Genomic DNA, 15,522 nt, shown 5'->3' on the forward strand with positions numbered 1-15,522 from the left:
TCCTCTGGCTGGAAAGCTGGTGCTCTGTGGTTCACTTCCTGGGACTGTGCTCACCTCCCAGACCAAGTGGGAGGACAGACAGAGAGAAAAAGCAAAAGGGGTTTCGCTACCCTCTCGGGACAGCAGCTCCTCCAGTCCAGAAGGGCAGCTTCCTTCCCAGAGGATTTAGGTGCCTACTGGTTCCCCTACCGCTGCTCCTTTTGTCACAGGGTTGCTTGGGTTTGAGGCAGGCACGAAAAAACAGAGCAAAAAGAAAGAAGAATAGGGAGTTTCCCCCACTCTCCCTGAGCATCCACTGTTTTCTTCCTGGCTCCTTGACCAGAGGGCTTCTCCTGGAGAGCTCTGTGTCCAACCCTGAGAACCACTTGTGTGTTTCAGGTTTCCATGCGTTCAGGCTGGGGCACGTGGAGGGGGAAATGGCAAAGTCAGGCCATTTCGGCAGTACTTTGAATCCTGGTTGTCTTCTTCAGTGCTTCTGCTACTATTTGCTTTCCAGAGTCCTCAAATAGCTGATGCCTGCATTCTACACAGGCGTGACAGCCTTCACCTTTGCCTAATCTTAAGGCTGGCTCTGACTTCGGCATTTAACAAAGGGCTCCATCCACCCGCCTCTAGTCCCCATTTATCGTACCCATTTATTCTATGAATGAGCACTGATCACCTACTATGTACCACAAACTATGAGGGCTAGAGAAACAGCCCATCTTTAAAGTGTTGAGAACGCAATTCCCTGCCAGACACAACTTGCTGGATTTCACCCTGGCTTTTTCTCCCACTCGCTGCTTACACTCACAGTAGATCTGTGAAGTGAGTGGACTTTGTTGCTTCCTTGAAAAGGCATGTCTGTATATGAGCCTGAAGCCAGCCTCACATGTGCACTCTGTGGGTGTGGCTGAGGGCTTTTTGGAAAGAGACATATTTTCAAACACACAGGTTTGTGGTTTTTGAAAGAACAGAAAGCATAAAGCATAACATCTTGCAGGATTACTTTCTGCTCAAGACCAATTGACGTGACATCTGAAAATAATCAAATAAGTGTCTTGTTTTCAGTCTGCAAATGACTTTGTGAAACTTGGGAAGGAAATTCTCCACTTAAGAAAAAAATCTTAAAAAAAATTGAAATTGAGATCGGGGAAGAACAAAGATGGGGAATTATGAGTGCTTTGAATTGTTAATAGCACTTACATTTATAAAAATGAATCTCTCTAAAACCTGGAAGTGGCCTAATAATTTTAAATCCCCTCACACAGCACATGCCCCAAACCCTGATAACGTCCAAATTCAATTGCTTATGACCATTTTTTTTGGAGCATTCCAAAAACTTGAAGTTGCTGCACAATGCACTGAACTCGGGATTTAAAATTATTGAAATCTTTGATATTTTTTTCCCTGTAAGTTCTTACATTTGGAAAGAAGTTAAGGTACAGTCTAATCCCAGAGGATCAAAATATATTGAACTGATTTTTTTTTAATGGTTTCAGCCAAGAAAACAGAAATTGAACTGAACATTATGATGAAGAGAATAAAGACGGGCAAAGAAAAGGCTGAAGGTTGTACACACAAAAGTCTCAAAGTCCAAGGAGAGGCTGGACCTGAAGGTGGACAAGTCTGCTGGCCAAGGTAAGACAGATTAAGGCACGCTGGCAAGAATAATCGGAGGCAAATGAAATTGAACGTCATCAAAACCCCGGACTCAGGTAAGAAGAGACTGGAGCAAAGAAAAACTTGCCTCCAGCTTCAGTGGTTAAGAGGTGACTTCAAGTTCCTACAGCATTTCATTAATATCCCAGTCAAGTGTTGCTAATATCCAGTGTGGATGACAGACAGTTGGACTTTGTGTATTTCTGGTTTCTAATGATGCATTTGAGATTTATTTTTTACAGCTGTCCTTGTGTTAATCCTTTACAGTTTTTTTCCTCCCTGGGGTTTAATGGTTTCTAGTTACCTATCAGCATTTTCATAACGGTTTCTAGTTACCCATTAGGCAAAACATGGCTTCTGATGCTTGTGGCCTGTGGGTCACCACTAGTTCTCTGGAAGGACAAGCGCTCGCCTGAACCGCACAGCAAACTCCCTTGTACGATTGGAGCATGCAGTGCAGGATCAGGGCGCACGCTAGAAATGGAACCAAATGCCTTTTGCAAACAGCAGCTCAATGAGGTTTCCTGCCATGAGGCAAAATGCTTGGAAAGTTACTCTGCGCTGGCATCACTGGGTTTGGGGTCAGTGTGCTGAAACCGGGACTCATTACGCTCCTACCATGCCAACTTGGTGCAATTAGCCTAACACGATAATTTCCTGAAGCCATATGTTGATCTTTAGGGGAGGGAAAAGGCTTCGTCTGCCTGATGGCTCTGAGCTCTGACTGGCACGTCCCAGCTTCGAGCACGTCTCTATAAATCAAGGTAACACACACGGCAATCAGAGATGAGGTAGGACAGCCAGCCTGGAGAGAAGCGGGCAACTTGGAGCAGGGCTGCGTACTTGTTGACTGTTGTAGTGCGTTGGTTTTCTTTTTTTCAAGGAAGGTTTTAGGGAAAGGTCAAGGCAGCACCACTGTGTGCAAGACTGTCCCTCCCTCCTTCCCCCTCTCCCCCCAAAATAAAATCGATGGAAGGACCTAGAACAGAGTAAGTTATGTTCTAGGGCTGCATGGCTTGTATTCCCATTGGAGACCTATCGATGTGAACTAGCACTGTTGGGAAATCTCTTCAGCTACCCCTGCTAATCAATACCTCTGTTCATTATATGTCTCTGATGAATATGGGTAATGATTGGGTGCCTGAGAGTCAGGTGACTAAAAATAACTGCACCTTACAGAGGATCGATAGATTTCCCCCCAGTATTACTTGAGGCAATTCGATATTCTCAGCTGCCCCTCCCGAGCCCCCAGCCATGAGATCATCTCTGGTCTTCATTGATAGATCGGCTCCATCCTCAGAGCAGCTTTATTAAATTAGTAGCACTTAATCTACTGTCATACTGTCAACTGACACGGGGCAGACTAGCAGACGGCAAGTCTTCCAGTGGCTCAGAAGAGCAACTGGCCGCAACCCAGGCGGCTCTGATTAGCTTTGTGCCAAGAGTTGAATTCATGGGTGCCTCTTCGCTAAAAAGGAGGATTTCCACCATTTAGTAACATTTAAAACAATTTTTTTTTCCTGTTGCCCAGCGTCCAGTTACTAAGCCTTTTTTTAAAAAATTTTTATTTATTTATTTTTATTTATGGCTGTGTTGGGTCTTCGTTTCTGTGCGAGGGCTTTCTCTAGTTGTGGCAAGCGGGGGCCACTCTTCATCGCGGTGCGCGGGCCTCTCACCGTCGCGGCCTCTCTTCTTGCGGAGCACAGGCTCCAGACGCGCAGGCTCAGTAATTGTGGCTCACGGGCCTAGTCGCTCCGTGGCATGTGGGATCTTCCCAGACCAGGGCTCGAACCCGCGTCCCCTGCATTGGCAGGCAGACTCTCAACCACTGCGCCACCAGGGAAGCCCCAATTTTTTTTTTTTAAAGAAGAAGGAGCTGTTTGAGGGAGGATTCTTGCCAATTACAGACGTGTTATGACTGATGAAAAGATCATAATTATGCTTGGATTCCCTGTAGGGGTGCGTTAACACATCCGTGACATTTAATAACCACATGCCTCAGTGGAGGCTGACTTCCCCCAAATTGTTTCACCTTTCATTTCTTCGCTCTCACCCCAGAAACCGTCTGTGGGTGCTCAGAGGAAATCGGGGGGGGCGCTCCCCCCGCTCGCCGTCAATGCTTGGTGGTCGGCACCTTTGCTACCTTGAGAGGGACCCTCAGTCAGTGGTACCTGAAGCTGGCTGGACAGTTCCTTTCTGTGGGTCTGATGACAGCCAGACAGGTACAAGCAGCCTGTCCAGTCCCTTGCTGGCCAGAGGCCTGGGGCCAAGGGGGTTGCTAGAGAGTCTGGGTAGCTTGTTTCTCTGGGTCAGAGGCCAGAGGAAATGGGAGAAGGGGGTGGTACAAGCTGGGGAGGCTCGGATAAGTGTGGCTCCAGGGACGGAGAACAGGAAATGCTACATTGGAAGGGAGACTCCAGCAGAAGTTATAGTCTGGGTTAGCCTAATGTTTAGCTAGAATTGGTTTAAAAGGTGGGGTAATATGAAACAGTTGCTGAGTCAGAAGCACCCTATATGCCTCTTCCCATTGGCCTCAAGCAGTATGACAGGAGATGTCATCTGCTAGTTTTATTTCTAGATGATAACATCTTTCCATCTGCTAGTTTTATTTCTAGATGATAACAAGCTCAGTCTGCAGAAAACCACTGTCAAGAGAATATAAACTGAAACACAAGTATCTAGCATGAAAAATATATATATATAGTCATCATTCTGTCGGCTGCTGTCCACAGATTTCACAGGGTCAAGGTGGAAGATATTTGCAGAAAGCCAAGGGGCAAAGATACCTAAGGTCTTCCTTTCCTTAAAAGAGCTTGTGCCAAGGCTTTGGGAAAAAGAAATCCTTGAGAGACACTGGAAAAGCATCCCCAAAGGGATAGCTTTAGTGAGAAAAGACTCAGTCAGTGTTTGCTGGGTTCCATCGGGACTGGCTAGGATCTCTGTAGCTCTGACTCAGCTTTGCCATCTGAGCAAGAGATGAGTTTGATAAGAAGTGAATTCAGGAATACCATAATTCAGTCCAAAATGAAGACTGGGTTATCCAACAAGGGGGCTTAAATAAGGGTGAGTCATGATGTGGGCTGAAGTGTTTCTAGGTGTGTTTTATAGAGGTCTCTTGGAGTTTGTTGAGGTTTCTTCAAATCAAGCAGGTAAGAAGAGATCAGTGACTGATAAATCTTTAATATAAAAATTGTACAAGAATTTTGATACAAATTACAAGAGGTATTTGGACAAAATATGAATAAAATTCCATTTACATCCCCAAACCCTTATGCATTTTATGCAAAAGACATACTGTAGACAGTTATAGTACAGAAAATACAACAAAAGAAATAGCAAATAAAAACTTTTAATTCCCTCAGACTACTAATAAAAACAAACCGAAAAGCAAAACCAAAAACGAAACAAAAACGAAACCCTTGTTCAAGGTACATACAGTATTTACGAAGCTACTGACGTCACAATGATCAGATCAGGGTGATGCAAGCTGTCCCCGTCCCTTGGTGCTGCTGCCTTTTGTAGTGCAAACTTTGGTTCTGTGGCAGGCTGAGCAGAGAGGCTGGTTTGATGCAGAGGAGAAGAGAAACGAAAAAAGCATAAACCCCCAAACTCTGGGAGGAGGGAGAGGACATATCTTGGAGAAAATTCTTTTCCTTAAGATGATTTCAATTCCCTTTGGCCAATTTTGCTGTCAAATAGGCAGGTTGAGTCAAATGTTTTTGTTAGCGAGACACACCGGTGGGTTTGGGGTGAATAAGAAAGTTAGGCGTTCTCTCAACCAGGTGAGGGATCTTGCTCGTTCTAAAAGGCCTAGTCCCTGATAAGCAGTAGAGAACGGAGAGCTTTCTTTCCTGAAGCCCCGACTCGCCTCCACCTTTGAGGAAAGGCCCAGGGAGGCCTCAGACCAAAGTCTTCTCCTGGTTTCTCCGCCTTCCCTCACCCCTCAGACCTCCAGATACCCACGTTTAGCAATCCTGCCCTTGTTCATACTGGCACTGGTAGGAAAAAGGTAAGACTTTTCTGCAGGGCAGCTGAACCAAAGTTTGCACAGGAAAGTGAGAGCACCATATATTATAAATCTTAGTCATATAAGCTTAATATATAATGCTAGAACATCTCATTCACTTAATCCACGTTATGTAAACCCTGGACAGGGTAGAACACACACATGTTTCCAAAGCCAGCAAAATCCGGGTGAGAGAGGGAGTGTTCTACCTTCTTGCTTCAGAAAAGAATTTTTTTAAGGGGTGGGTGAGATCAGAAGAAGAAAGGGCAGGAGTGGAAAGATAATGGAAAAGTCAGGGGAGATTAAGATGGGCAATGAGAGGGATGGATTACTCTGTACAAAGACATGCAAAATGCTCCAAATTGAGTACTAGATGAAAAAAGAAAATTCAACCTTGGTTTATGCATCTCAAGTGAACCTACTAACTCAGCACGTTGTCTGGGAGTCAAGAGCATCATACCTCATGAATCAACGCTTCTCATGGCCATGGCACTGATTCACAGGCAGGGCAGGGGGATGCTTTGCCGCCTAGCATGGAAATTTCGGACGGGCAGCCTGGCTCCTGTGGAAACAGTGCCAGGTCAGCTCTCCTTGCAGCCGGGGACTACCAAGAGGGCTGGGCTTTTCTCCCCTTCTTGTGGAAAGCGTTTCCAGGGCCAGATGAGTGGAGCTCTCTCACACATCCAGGGTCCCCCCCGCCCCGAGTCACCTCTCAATCCTTGCATTCCGAAACAGAAGTGGGCAGAGCCGGTTCATAATGGATCGATTTGCCATCTTACTTGTGCATTATTTCAGCATCACATTTGGCAACAGGAAGCCTTATCAAGTCTTGGTATAACGCTTAAGATAGTCTCTCTTCAAGAAATATAGTTTTATACTATCTACTTCTCTCCATTCTTGTTAAAATACCTTTTTCTGCTCTTCCTTCCCTTCAAGGAGTCTTTCAAAAAAAGGAAGCTAAAAACACATTAAAATAATCAGAACTGTCCTTAAGCATCCCTGTTATTTAAAGGGTGGGGGAAAGCTCATATTAGTTAGCAGAATCTGTGCAATTTTGGCAGCTGAATTTTTAATTAAGATTCTCTTAAGATGTTTGCTAAATGATTGTAATATATACATACTGGGGGAACTTAAAAAAACATCAACTGCTTTTTCTCTGACCCCAAGAATCCTTACTCAAAGTGCTTTTCTTCCCAGTCTTCACCCTGGTTAATGCAATTATTTTAGCACGGGTTTGTCAACACAGACCTGGTAAGTCGTCTATCTCTAAATCTGCCACTTTTCTCTTTCCAGAAGTTTGTATCAAAGATGACACCCACCTGTATCTTATTTGGCTGACAAATAGATTTGAAATGTGACTGTTCAAAGCCGGGTTGTGCCGGGTGAGGGGGGGGGGCGGTCATCAGCTTCTAACAGACCTGCTGCTGGAGGGTTAGAAGGAAGCATGGAGTCCCCTAGTTCCCCAAGGAAGATGCACACAGAGATCTTGCACTTCATTTAGCCACCAACTAGCCACCTTTTACCATCCTTTAAGTAGTTTAATATACAAAAATAGCAGCCAATACCTACATGCTATTTAGGCTCAAGGTGTTTGGGAAGATAACACTTTCACGTGATCTTCCTTTGTACCTTTTGTCCCCTAGTCACTTGATTTCGTAAAGCTCATGCGCTTGTACTTACCAAAATTTTCCCAAAGTGGAGAATTTACTTTTACGTATCGGGTGGTCTCTGTTTTAGTGATTCAAGTCAAAGTCCCCGTGCCTTATTATTTTTTTCAGATTGTCCGTGCGATTAAACAAAACAAAGGTGAATTTGTCTTGTTACACTATGGATTTGGAGGTTCTCATGGCAAGACACGTGTTCATTTAGACTAACAGTTGGGTGTCAAAACTAAAAAAAAAAATTTTTTTTTTTTTTTTTTTTTTTTACCATCACGCACAACCAATTTGTTACAACACGTGCACTTTTTGAAGGGGAGGAAAAACATTTTAATGCTTTCCTTACAGAATATGGGGCGATCTAATACCACTTTTGTCACTGACTTGCAGAAACTGTGCTGTAATTTTAGGGCCACACCCAGTACTCCCGAAATGCATGGACTTGGAATTGCAATACTTAAGTTTCCAAAGACTCAAAGAATGCCATCAAAGTCAGCATGTCTCTACCGACCCTTAAGAAGTAGTCTTGTTACTGTCTACTTAATAGCTGGAGAGGGCACCTTGAGGCAGCTTTGGGCTTACCAAAGATACAGTTTAGTGGGTGTGTGTACATGCTCATGTGCTGGGAGGAGAAGGGGGAGGGGGGGAGAGAGAGAGCAAGAGAGAGAGTGTGAATATGTGTACATCAGGGAACTCAGTGGGAAAGCCTAGCCCTTGTACTCAATTTCCCCTTCACAAGGGATAAACAGGCAATTACGCATCCTTTTATATTTGATGGCCAAGTGCTGAACTGGAAAGCACACTATTAGTTTGTGTCCCTTCAGGGCCAGCGCAATAAGTAGCCAGGAGAGCTGGAGCTGAAGCAGAGAGGGTGTTGTCTGCTGTTAGTGTGACAGTCTTGTCAGCAGCGTTCACATTACTGGAAGGTAATAAAGTGACAAGTAAGTTATTAGAAAGATATGAGGTGAAATTGAACTGAAGCTTCTCGCTGCTCAGCCTGGCTTTTTCCCTTCCTGTTTTGTAACCGTCCACTATTTGTTACAAACTGAGCCTTGTCTTGATACACTATATAGAAAAGATTTTTTTTTTTTTTTTTGCAGTAAAGGTCAAATGAATTTACAGCACTTCAGAGGAGAAGAATAAAGATAGTTTTATGACAACTATAGTACGTTACTTCAAAAAAATATATAGCATTATAATGAACAATAATGCTGATCCAATTCAGTGTACTTGTAAAAATGCTTAGCTTTTTTTTTAAACCCCGTTATTAAGCATTTGGATTTTTCAACAAATGCCAAAAAGACACTATTTGATGTCCAGTTATTGCCGAATGACCATAAACATAATTTTTGTGCAAAATGTGGGAAGAATGAGGATAATGGGAGGACACAGGAAAGGATGGGTGTCTGGGCAAGAGTGATGTTAGGTTAATTCACTAGTCAGTTTTACAGCTGGATTTACATAATACTAATGGAAAATTAATGTTTACAGTGAGCAACTCTCCAACTATAGGACAGAGCAGATATGGCCTTAACGCTAACATAAGCAAGGCTACCTACCACACACAGTTCAGCTTGGAGGGAAAATGTGAAAACAGAAAAGTTACTCTTATGCTTCGTAGAAAGGTGAATGAGCTCACATTTTGATCAAGAGATCTTTAGCCACATAGCATTACAACCACGGCTACGGGGGCAAGCCACAGTAATGATGGAGAAAGAACAGATCCGTGCTGGCTACCATGCCCTTCAACTCCACTTGTCACAACTAGAGCTTGGTTTGACCATTGGACTTTTCTAGGACCTAGTTGACCCAATGGATCTTTTTGTTCCCTAAGGGACTCTAGCATCACTTCCCACTCCAAAAAAAAGAAAGAAAGAACACCCCCTCCACAACTGCCCTAGCTGGCTCCCGTGATCTGAAAGGGACTTGAGCTATTCCAGGCAGCAGCCTTCCTTTCTTCCTTCCTCCCTCCTCAGACTGGGGTTCAGTGATGCACCTGGTCGTGGGGGGCACTGCATCGATGTGCTCTCACTGGCTGCTAGGCTGAGCTGCACCAGACTTTTCTCGTGACCGTTTCAGTGCCTTCACTGTTTTCTTTTCTAGTTACCTTCAAGCCAGGGCAGGTACGAATCCTCTACTTAATAGCCCTCACTCTGCTTTAAAAAACTGTGATCCCCTCCATTCTCTTTGGCACCTGCCTTTTATTGCCCTCCGTACTCATTCAGACCCCTCCCATTAGACAAAGAATGAGAGGGAAAAGCAAAATCCTCTAAATAGTCCAAGTTCGGGGGAATATAAGTGATTTTTAAAAACCCTGAAATTTGTCATAATTTTGAAAAGTTCAAGAAAAGGAGTGTGTCCACAGGATCAGAGAAGGTTTCTTCCGGATGATCTGTTTCTGATGACAGCAGATGGAGCGTGTCTTACGAGGGCTGAGCTTTATTCACTCTGTTAGTCAATCTAACCCAGCGCTAAAGACCAAGTGCAAGTTAGGACTGCTCAGGTCAACTGTTGGCAGTTAGCAGCATGTCCATCTCAATCTGATTACTGGCTTCTTTCTGTTTTAATTGCCAAGGGCCCCCGTTCTTATTTGCTTGGCACACGTCAGGGGTGTGTACAGAGGAAGGGGAACAAAAGGTCACTTTTTATTTGGTGGGAACCTAGCGCATGGTTTCCCCTGAGTAAAATGAGGAGAATGCCTCTGGAATAGCCAGCCCATTCTTGATATATTCAAAGCTTGCTTTTTTTTTTTTAAGAGCAATGTATATACTAACAGGCTGTTAACCAGTGAAGTGCCTTTCTCTTACTGGAAGGGCCTGGAAATTCATGACCAAAGAAATTACACTACAAGGACAGTGGCGCCATTGTGCTAAAAACAATTTCAAAAGATGTCTGTCACCTTGAGAAGGAAAACATTAACACTTTGAAACCTTTAAAAGGCATCAGGCTGAACTGGGCAGCTGGACTAAGATCTGAAATGCATTGACTTATTTCGATACAATTAATAGCAGAACAAAGAATGTCCCGCTTTTTATCACATTTTTAAAACCAAATTATCTATTCTTGCTCTGTGTCGTCCGCCTCCATAACACACAAATACTCCCTAAAGCAGACTAAGCCTTTCTGATATTTACAAACACATAGTTTAAAATGATCAAAACAGTACATTTCAACACCACCTAGCAAACATGCACGTTAATAATACTGCCCAATTTTGTACCTGTGACAAAATGCTGGTTAAAATCAAATGGGAAAAGGCTGCTTGGATAAAAAAACTGCATCCCTATTCCTTTTTCAGCTGGCATAGAATGGAGGCAGCTGAACAGAACCTGTTTCACAATAGGAAACTCCTATGAAAAAAGAAATGAGTATGAGTGGGCAAAGATGAAGGGCTCAGTGATTAAAATGCTGATCTCTTTATCCTTCCCGTTTGCAAATAAGCCTTGAGATCACCATCTTAACTAGATTTAGAGTTAAGTCCAAACAGTGCACTCAGGCACACACCCAAGAACAAGCAACACTGGGGGACTAAAAGAAATGTACATTTCATGATTCTCCATCTTACGGACCACTTCCGTCCACTCCCCCTGTCCCTTTTAAGCAAATAGGCTTTAAATTGGAAAATGTTATACACCCACTTAGAAGGCCACCATAACATGTGGGCACCTGAGGCACAATAGTAGCAAAGGGGAGAGACTTAAAAAAGGGCAAGTTGTCCAGGACTCACTGCCATTTCTCCAGCAAAAGGCAGGTGAACACATTCATGCTCTGAGCAAGGGAACGTCTACCTTGAGAATCTTGTTACTCCTGGGCTTGTTCTAACTGGCTAGCCACACTAGCCTGGTTTGTGGCAAGTAACAAACATTTGTTCTAAGCCTGGTTCGTTTGCTGTGACCTGCTGACAGCTATGTAATTCACTCATTAGGGCTCTTTGACCTTTTAGTTGACATTAAATTAAACAGAGTAAACACTGATTTTTGTACAAGATGAGTTCTAATATTTCAACCTAGAGTGTAACTGTTAAAAATGGCTGAAAATTTGTTATTTTCATAAAACAAAGTGTCATTTAGTCTACGCACACTCCCAAAGCTAGTGTTTCCATAATCTTTTGGTGGGATACCAAAAAATATTTTTTTTCCACTCTTTTGGAAGCGAATCATTTGGAATAATAGGGCAAGAGCAGCAACACAGAGAACGCTAAGAGAACCAAAATGTTTGCAAACAAACTTTCATTATTCTAGTTCAGTCTTTCACAAACATACTGTACAGAGTCTTATATGGTATAAAACAAACAAAGGAAAACATCTCTGTCTATTCAATTTAACACAACACCAAAATAAAGCAATTAAGACTTTGGGGAATTCAAAGGTACAAGAAAACAAAAACGGTTAGCACTAATTCCTCAGCTTTTTTAACCGTAAACATTTGTCATTTAACAGACATAGTGTCTGATATAATTTCTTTTGTACTGCAAATACTTTTGGTCTCTCCTCACTGTAGAACAAATGAAGAATTAAATGAACCCCATAGCATGCTCTGAAGGAGATGAAAAGATAAAGCCCCTAGACACATCTAGCTTATCTTTAAGAATCTATCATTTGTGAAATCTTCACAAAGAAAAATACTGAATCCTCAACTAATGATGCTTATTTTTGGAAACAATAAATACTGTGAGGTACGATAAATCCTACAGGAATAATAAAAAGAGAAACATGTTAACAGTTTCCTTTGGCAAATTTAACGGAAGTGAATGCTGATGTGAACCTAGAAAAAAAATCACAAAACATATGAAAAATGGAAATAACATTAAAAGTTAAGACAAAGGGGGTATTTCTAACTTTTAGACTGCTGAGAGAAATGTTTGAGGCCCTTAAATGCAGAAAAGAAATACATTCTCTTTAAATTACTGTGTACTGTTTGACAAAAAATATTCCTTGTTTATCTTTATTTCCCCCCTCCACTTAAAAAAAAAAAAAAGACAACAAAACACAGTCTGCAACTCACACCCTAATGGTTTTGGCTGCAGACTGAACTTGAGTAAATATCATCATTTAGTCAGTATGTTGTGGTAGCCGAGGCAGCTGATGTGGTAAACCAGCTCAGGCAACATGTGTAAACATCGGAAACAAAACAAAACACAACAGAAAAGGTTTGGAGAATCCTCTCCCCTCCTCTTTCTCACTCTCGATTGCTTGGTTTCAGGCTTGCTTTCATTTCTCTCTGACAAATCGTGTGGGGAAGCACAAAACACTAAACAGTGAGAGATCCTATTTTAAACCCCCTTCTTCTGGCTTTTCAGAAAGGAGTGTTGCTTAGTTCAAGTTCAGCACATGTTTGCAAAGCTTCCAAGTACTGCTGCTGCCACTGTTAAAAGGTCTTTGATTTTGTCTATCAAACCAGCCTGAATCAGAGTACTACTGCAGAACGTGCAGTAAATTACATAGCCACACAACAGACCCACCGAGTTCAGACTTTTTCTTTTTAAAGGATTAAGGGTTAGGTCCTTGCGAATGAGTGCTCGACTCTTTTACTGTATTCAGCTTTGTTCCATAGTGAGTAATTTGGGCTTTTGTATCCTGAAATATTATCCAGCCTCTAAAGAATAAATGCCTTAGCTGTTTCACACCACATAATTTTGTTTTCCTTTTATGTAACTTAACATATAAGCAAGAAGGTTGCAGTGTTGATTGTAATAACATTCGGCACTTGAATCACCAAGTGTTTTTTTCTAAAGCGGTTTTCTGGTGGCCGACAAATTGGCCTGTGGTTATGTTGAGTGACTAATTGTATTTTCTTTTCTGGAAACTTGTGCAAAGTTGGCAGTTTTGTGTTAACACTAATACTTTTGTTTGGCATTTGTGCCCTATACTGACCAGACCATTTTTATACAAGTGAATTTTTTTAAAAAGACACTTACTTGAAGTATGGCAATAGTTTAAGGATAAAAAAGAAGCATGGATATTACACATCCCCTTGTAGTGTATGAAAAAAAGTGCATGACTGGATTTATGTACTAGTACAGGACATTTTAAAAAATCAGATCTGTGCTGTAAGGCATGCCAGCACCTCTTTATCACTATATCTAGCAGGTAGTAAAAACAAGACCATGTTTTTTTTTTTTCCTTAAAAAATGTGCATTAATGCTAACATAAATGAATAGAGCTAGCCAGCAAACTATTTTTTTTCCTGTATATCTAACAGCTGATGTAACTGTAAAAATTAAACAAAAGAGTTAAACAACCATCAATACAACTGTTTTACATCATTGGCCTCTCAAGGCTAAATATTTACAGGTGAATCTGCCATGCTTTAATTGAAGATTCTCTCAAAACCTTAAAGTTCACAAAAGACAACTATAAGGAGTTCCTTTTTTGTTTCTTTTTTTTTCTCCCTTTTATTTTTTCGCAGGCAACAGTCATGGGCACAACAAATTGTCTCTTTGGAGAGGACCAAGAATTATTATTCTGTCAAAATTTGGGCTAGTTGCACGCTTTTATGTGTGTATGTGTGTATATGTGTTTAAAGGGTACTTTGTTTTCACCCCCCAATGAAAGATCCGACCTATAAAGGAAAAAGAGAAAAAAACTTCAAAAGCACCTAGTGTTTATCTTTTTGTATCTAAAGAAAAGAAAACGTGTGTGTGTATATATATATATGTAGACACAGAGGCATACATGTGTATACACACACACATATACACACACACCATCCCAAGTACACAAGCACACACTGACTATGGCAGTTCAAATACGTAGGCCATCTGGTGAGAGCTGGCATTTGTAGTGTCCTTTCTGAGACTAATCTACTGAAGTGAAGGGAATGTTTTTGTGGAGATTAGGGTTCTGACTGTGCCGATTCCGGCTTCGCACAGAGGAGAACATCATATTGCAACCGGGGACTTTGCACTTGTGCATTTCTCGCAAATGCACGGTTTTGTAGTGCACTCGCAGGGTCCCCTTGTTGCTGTACATCTTGTGGCAAATGTTGCACATGATCCCACCATTGCTCCCGGACAAGCTGTTGAACATCAGAGATCCTGAAACGTCAGCCCCGAGGCTGCCAGCGAGGGTGGGGACCTCGGCCTTGTGCGCCGACTCCCCGCTGTCACTCGCCCCGTCGATGTCATCCAGGAGAATCCCCTCGTCGCTGCCTGCGTCGGATTCTCTGGAGGAATGGATGCTGCTGCTGGACTGGAGGCTGGAGGTGGTGCTCAGGTCCAGGACCATGTAGTCCTCCGCCATGCCCCTCCCGTACCCGTTCAGGTGGGAGTCTTCTGTCCCCGCGGGAGAGGAGGCGTCTTCCCTGACGTCGAGCCCCAAGGGGTGCTGGGCACCATAGATCTTCATCAAAAATTCATCCCGGAGGTCCTTGCTAAGGGAGGGCTGCGATGAGTCCAGGCCCATGTCATCGAGTTCTTTGGTCAACAGTTTACGATGGAGATTGATGTTGGCACTGTGTCTAGGAAAACAAGAGGGAAGGGGGGGGGGGGTAGGTGTACAGGGAGTGGGGAGGGTGAGAAAAAGGAGAGCATTTTAAAATGGATTCAGCTTCCACTAGGCACCACATAAGCACATTCATTGCTAATGACACCCCTGTAAAAGCAAACATTTCCCCACAGCCTCAGGATTTGGGAGTAAGTGGTGGTGGGGAGTGCAATAAGGGGAGCTTTTCATTAACGTAATTTTTATAAGAGAGTAAAATTCCTCAGTGGTAGGATGAATGCAAACCCATGCACCTTCTCCTGAATGTTCTGTTCGTTTTACGCTGTAGCAGCATCAGCTGCAGAGAATCTCACAGCAGAGATTTGAAAAAATACATTAAATAGGATAAAAGGATGGAAACGTTCTGCTTGTCTAAACTGAACAATTTGAATTTACCTAAAAACAAAACGAAAGCCTTTTTTTCTACAGCAAACACTTTTAGAGGTATAAAAGGGATCCCTTTTTAAAAAAAGGAAATGGTCTAGATAATTTAGGGTTCACTTGACAAAATAGTGAATTGTTCCCCCTCACCTTCCTACACTGCAAGATTTAGGTAGGAAAAACAATCAGCTTAAAAGGTTAGCAATTTGAAGTAGGGTTACAGACTGTCTTTAAACATAAATCCCTTTTTGCAGAATGGTTTGGGATCTCAGCTAAATCTAACAGTAAAATACATTTATTTTCAGAAGCTGCTACATTTTAGAGTTGAAAATGTTTTCAAGTAATTTAAGTTTTA

At 42.5% G+C, this 15,522-nt stretch overlaps 1 protein-coding gene across 23 annotated transcripts in view; it reads right to left on the reverse strand.

Moving 5' to 3' along the window:
* Positions 1-3,201: 3,201 nt before the first annotated feature.
* BNC2 (basonuclin zinc finger protein 2) overlaps positions 3,202-15,522 on the reverse strand; it is a 430,833-nt gene continuing 418,512 nt past the window's right edge. For 17 of the 23 annotated variants that reach the window (XM_082468017.1, XM_082468006.1, XM_082467999.1 and 14 more), the window contains one exon: positions 3,202-14,763. In XM_082468017.1, the coding sequence (XP_082324143.1) occupies positions 14,103-14,763 (661 nt within the window). In that variant the 3' untranslated portion in view covers positions 3,202-14,102. The remainder of the gene's footprint in view (positions 14,764-15,522) is intronic. The other 6 variants (XM_082468012.1, XM_082468008.1, XM_082468014.1 and 3 more) reach the window with 5 other exon arrangements.

Source organism: Balaenoptera physalus (assembly GCF_965194825.1).
Source record: "Balaenoptera physalus genome assembly, chromosome: 7".
Lineage (NCBI taxonomy): Eukaryota > Metazoa > Chordata > Mammalia > Artiodactyla > Balaenopteridae > Balaenoptera > Balaenoptera physalus.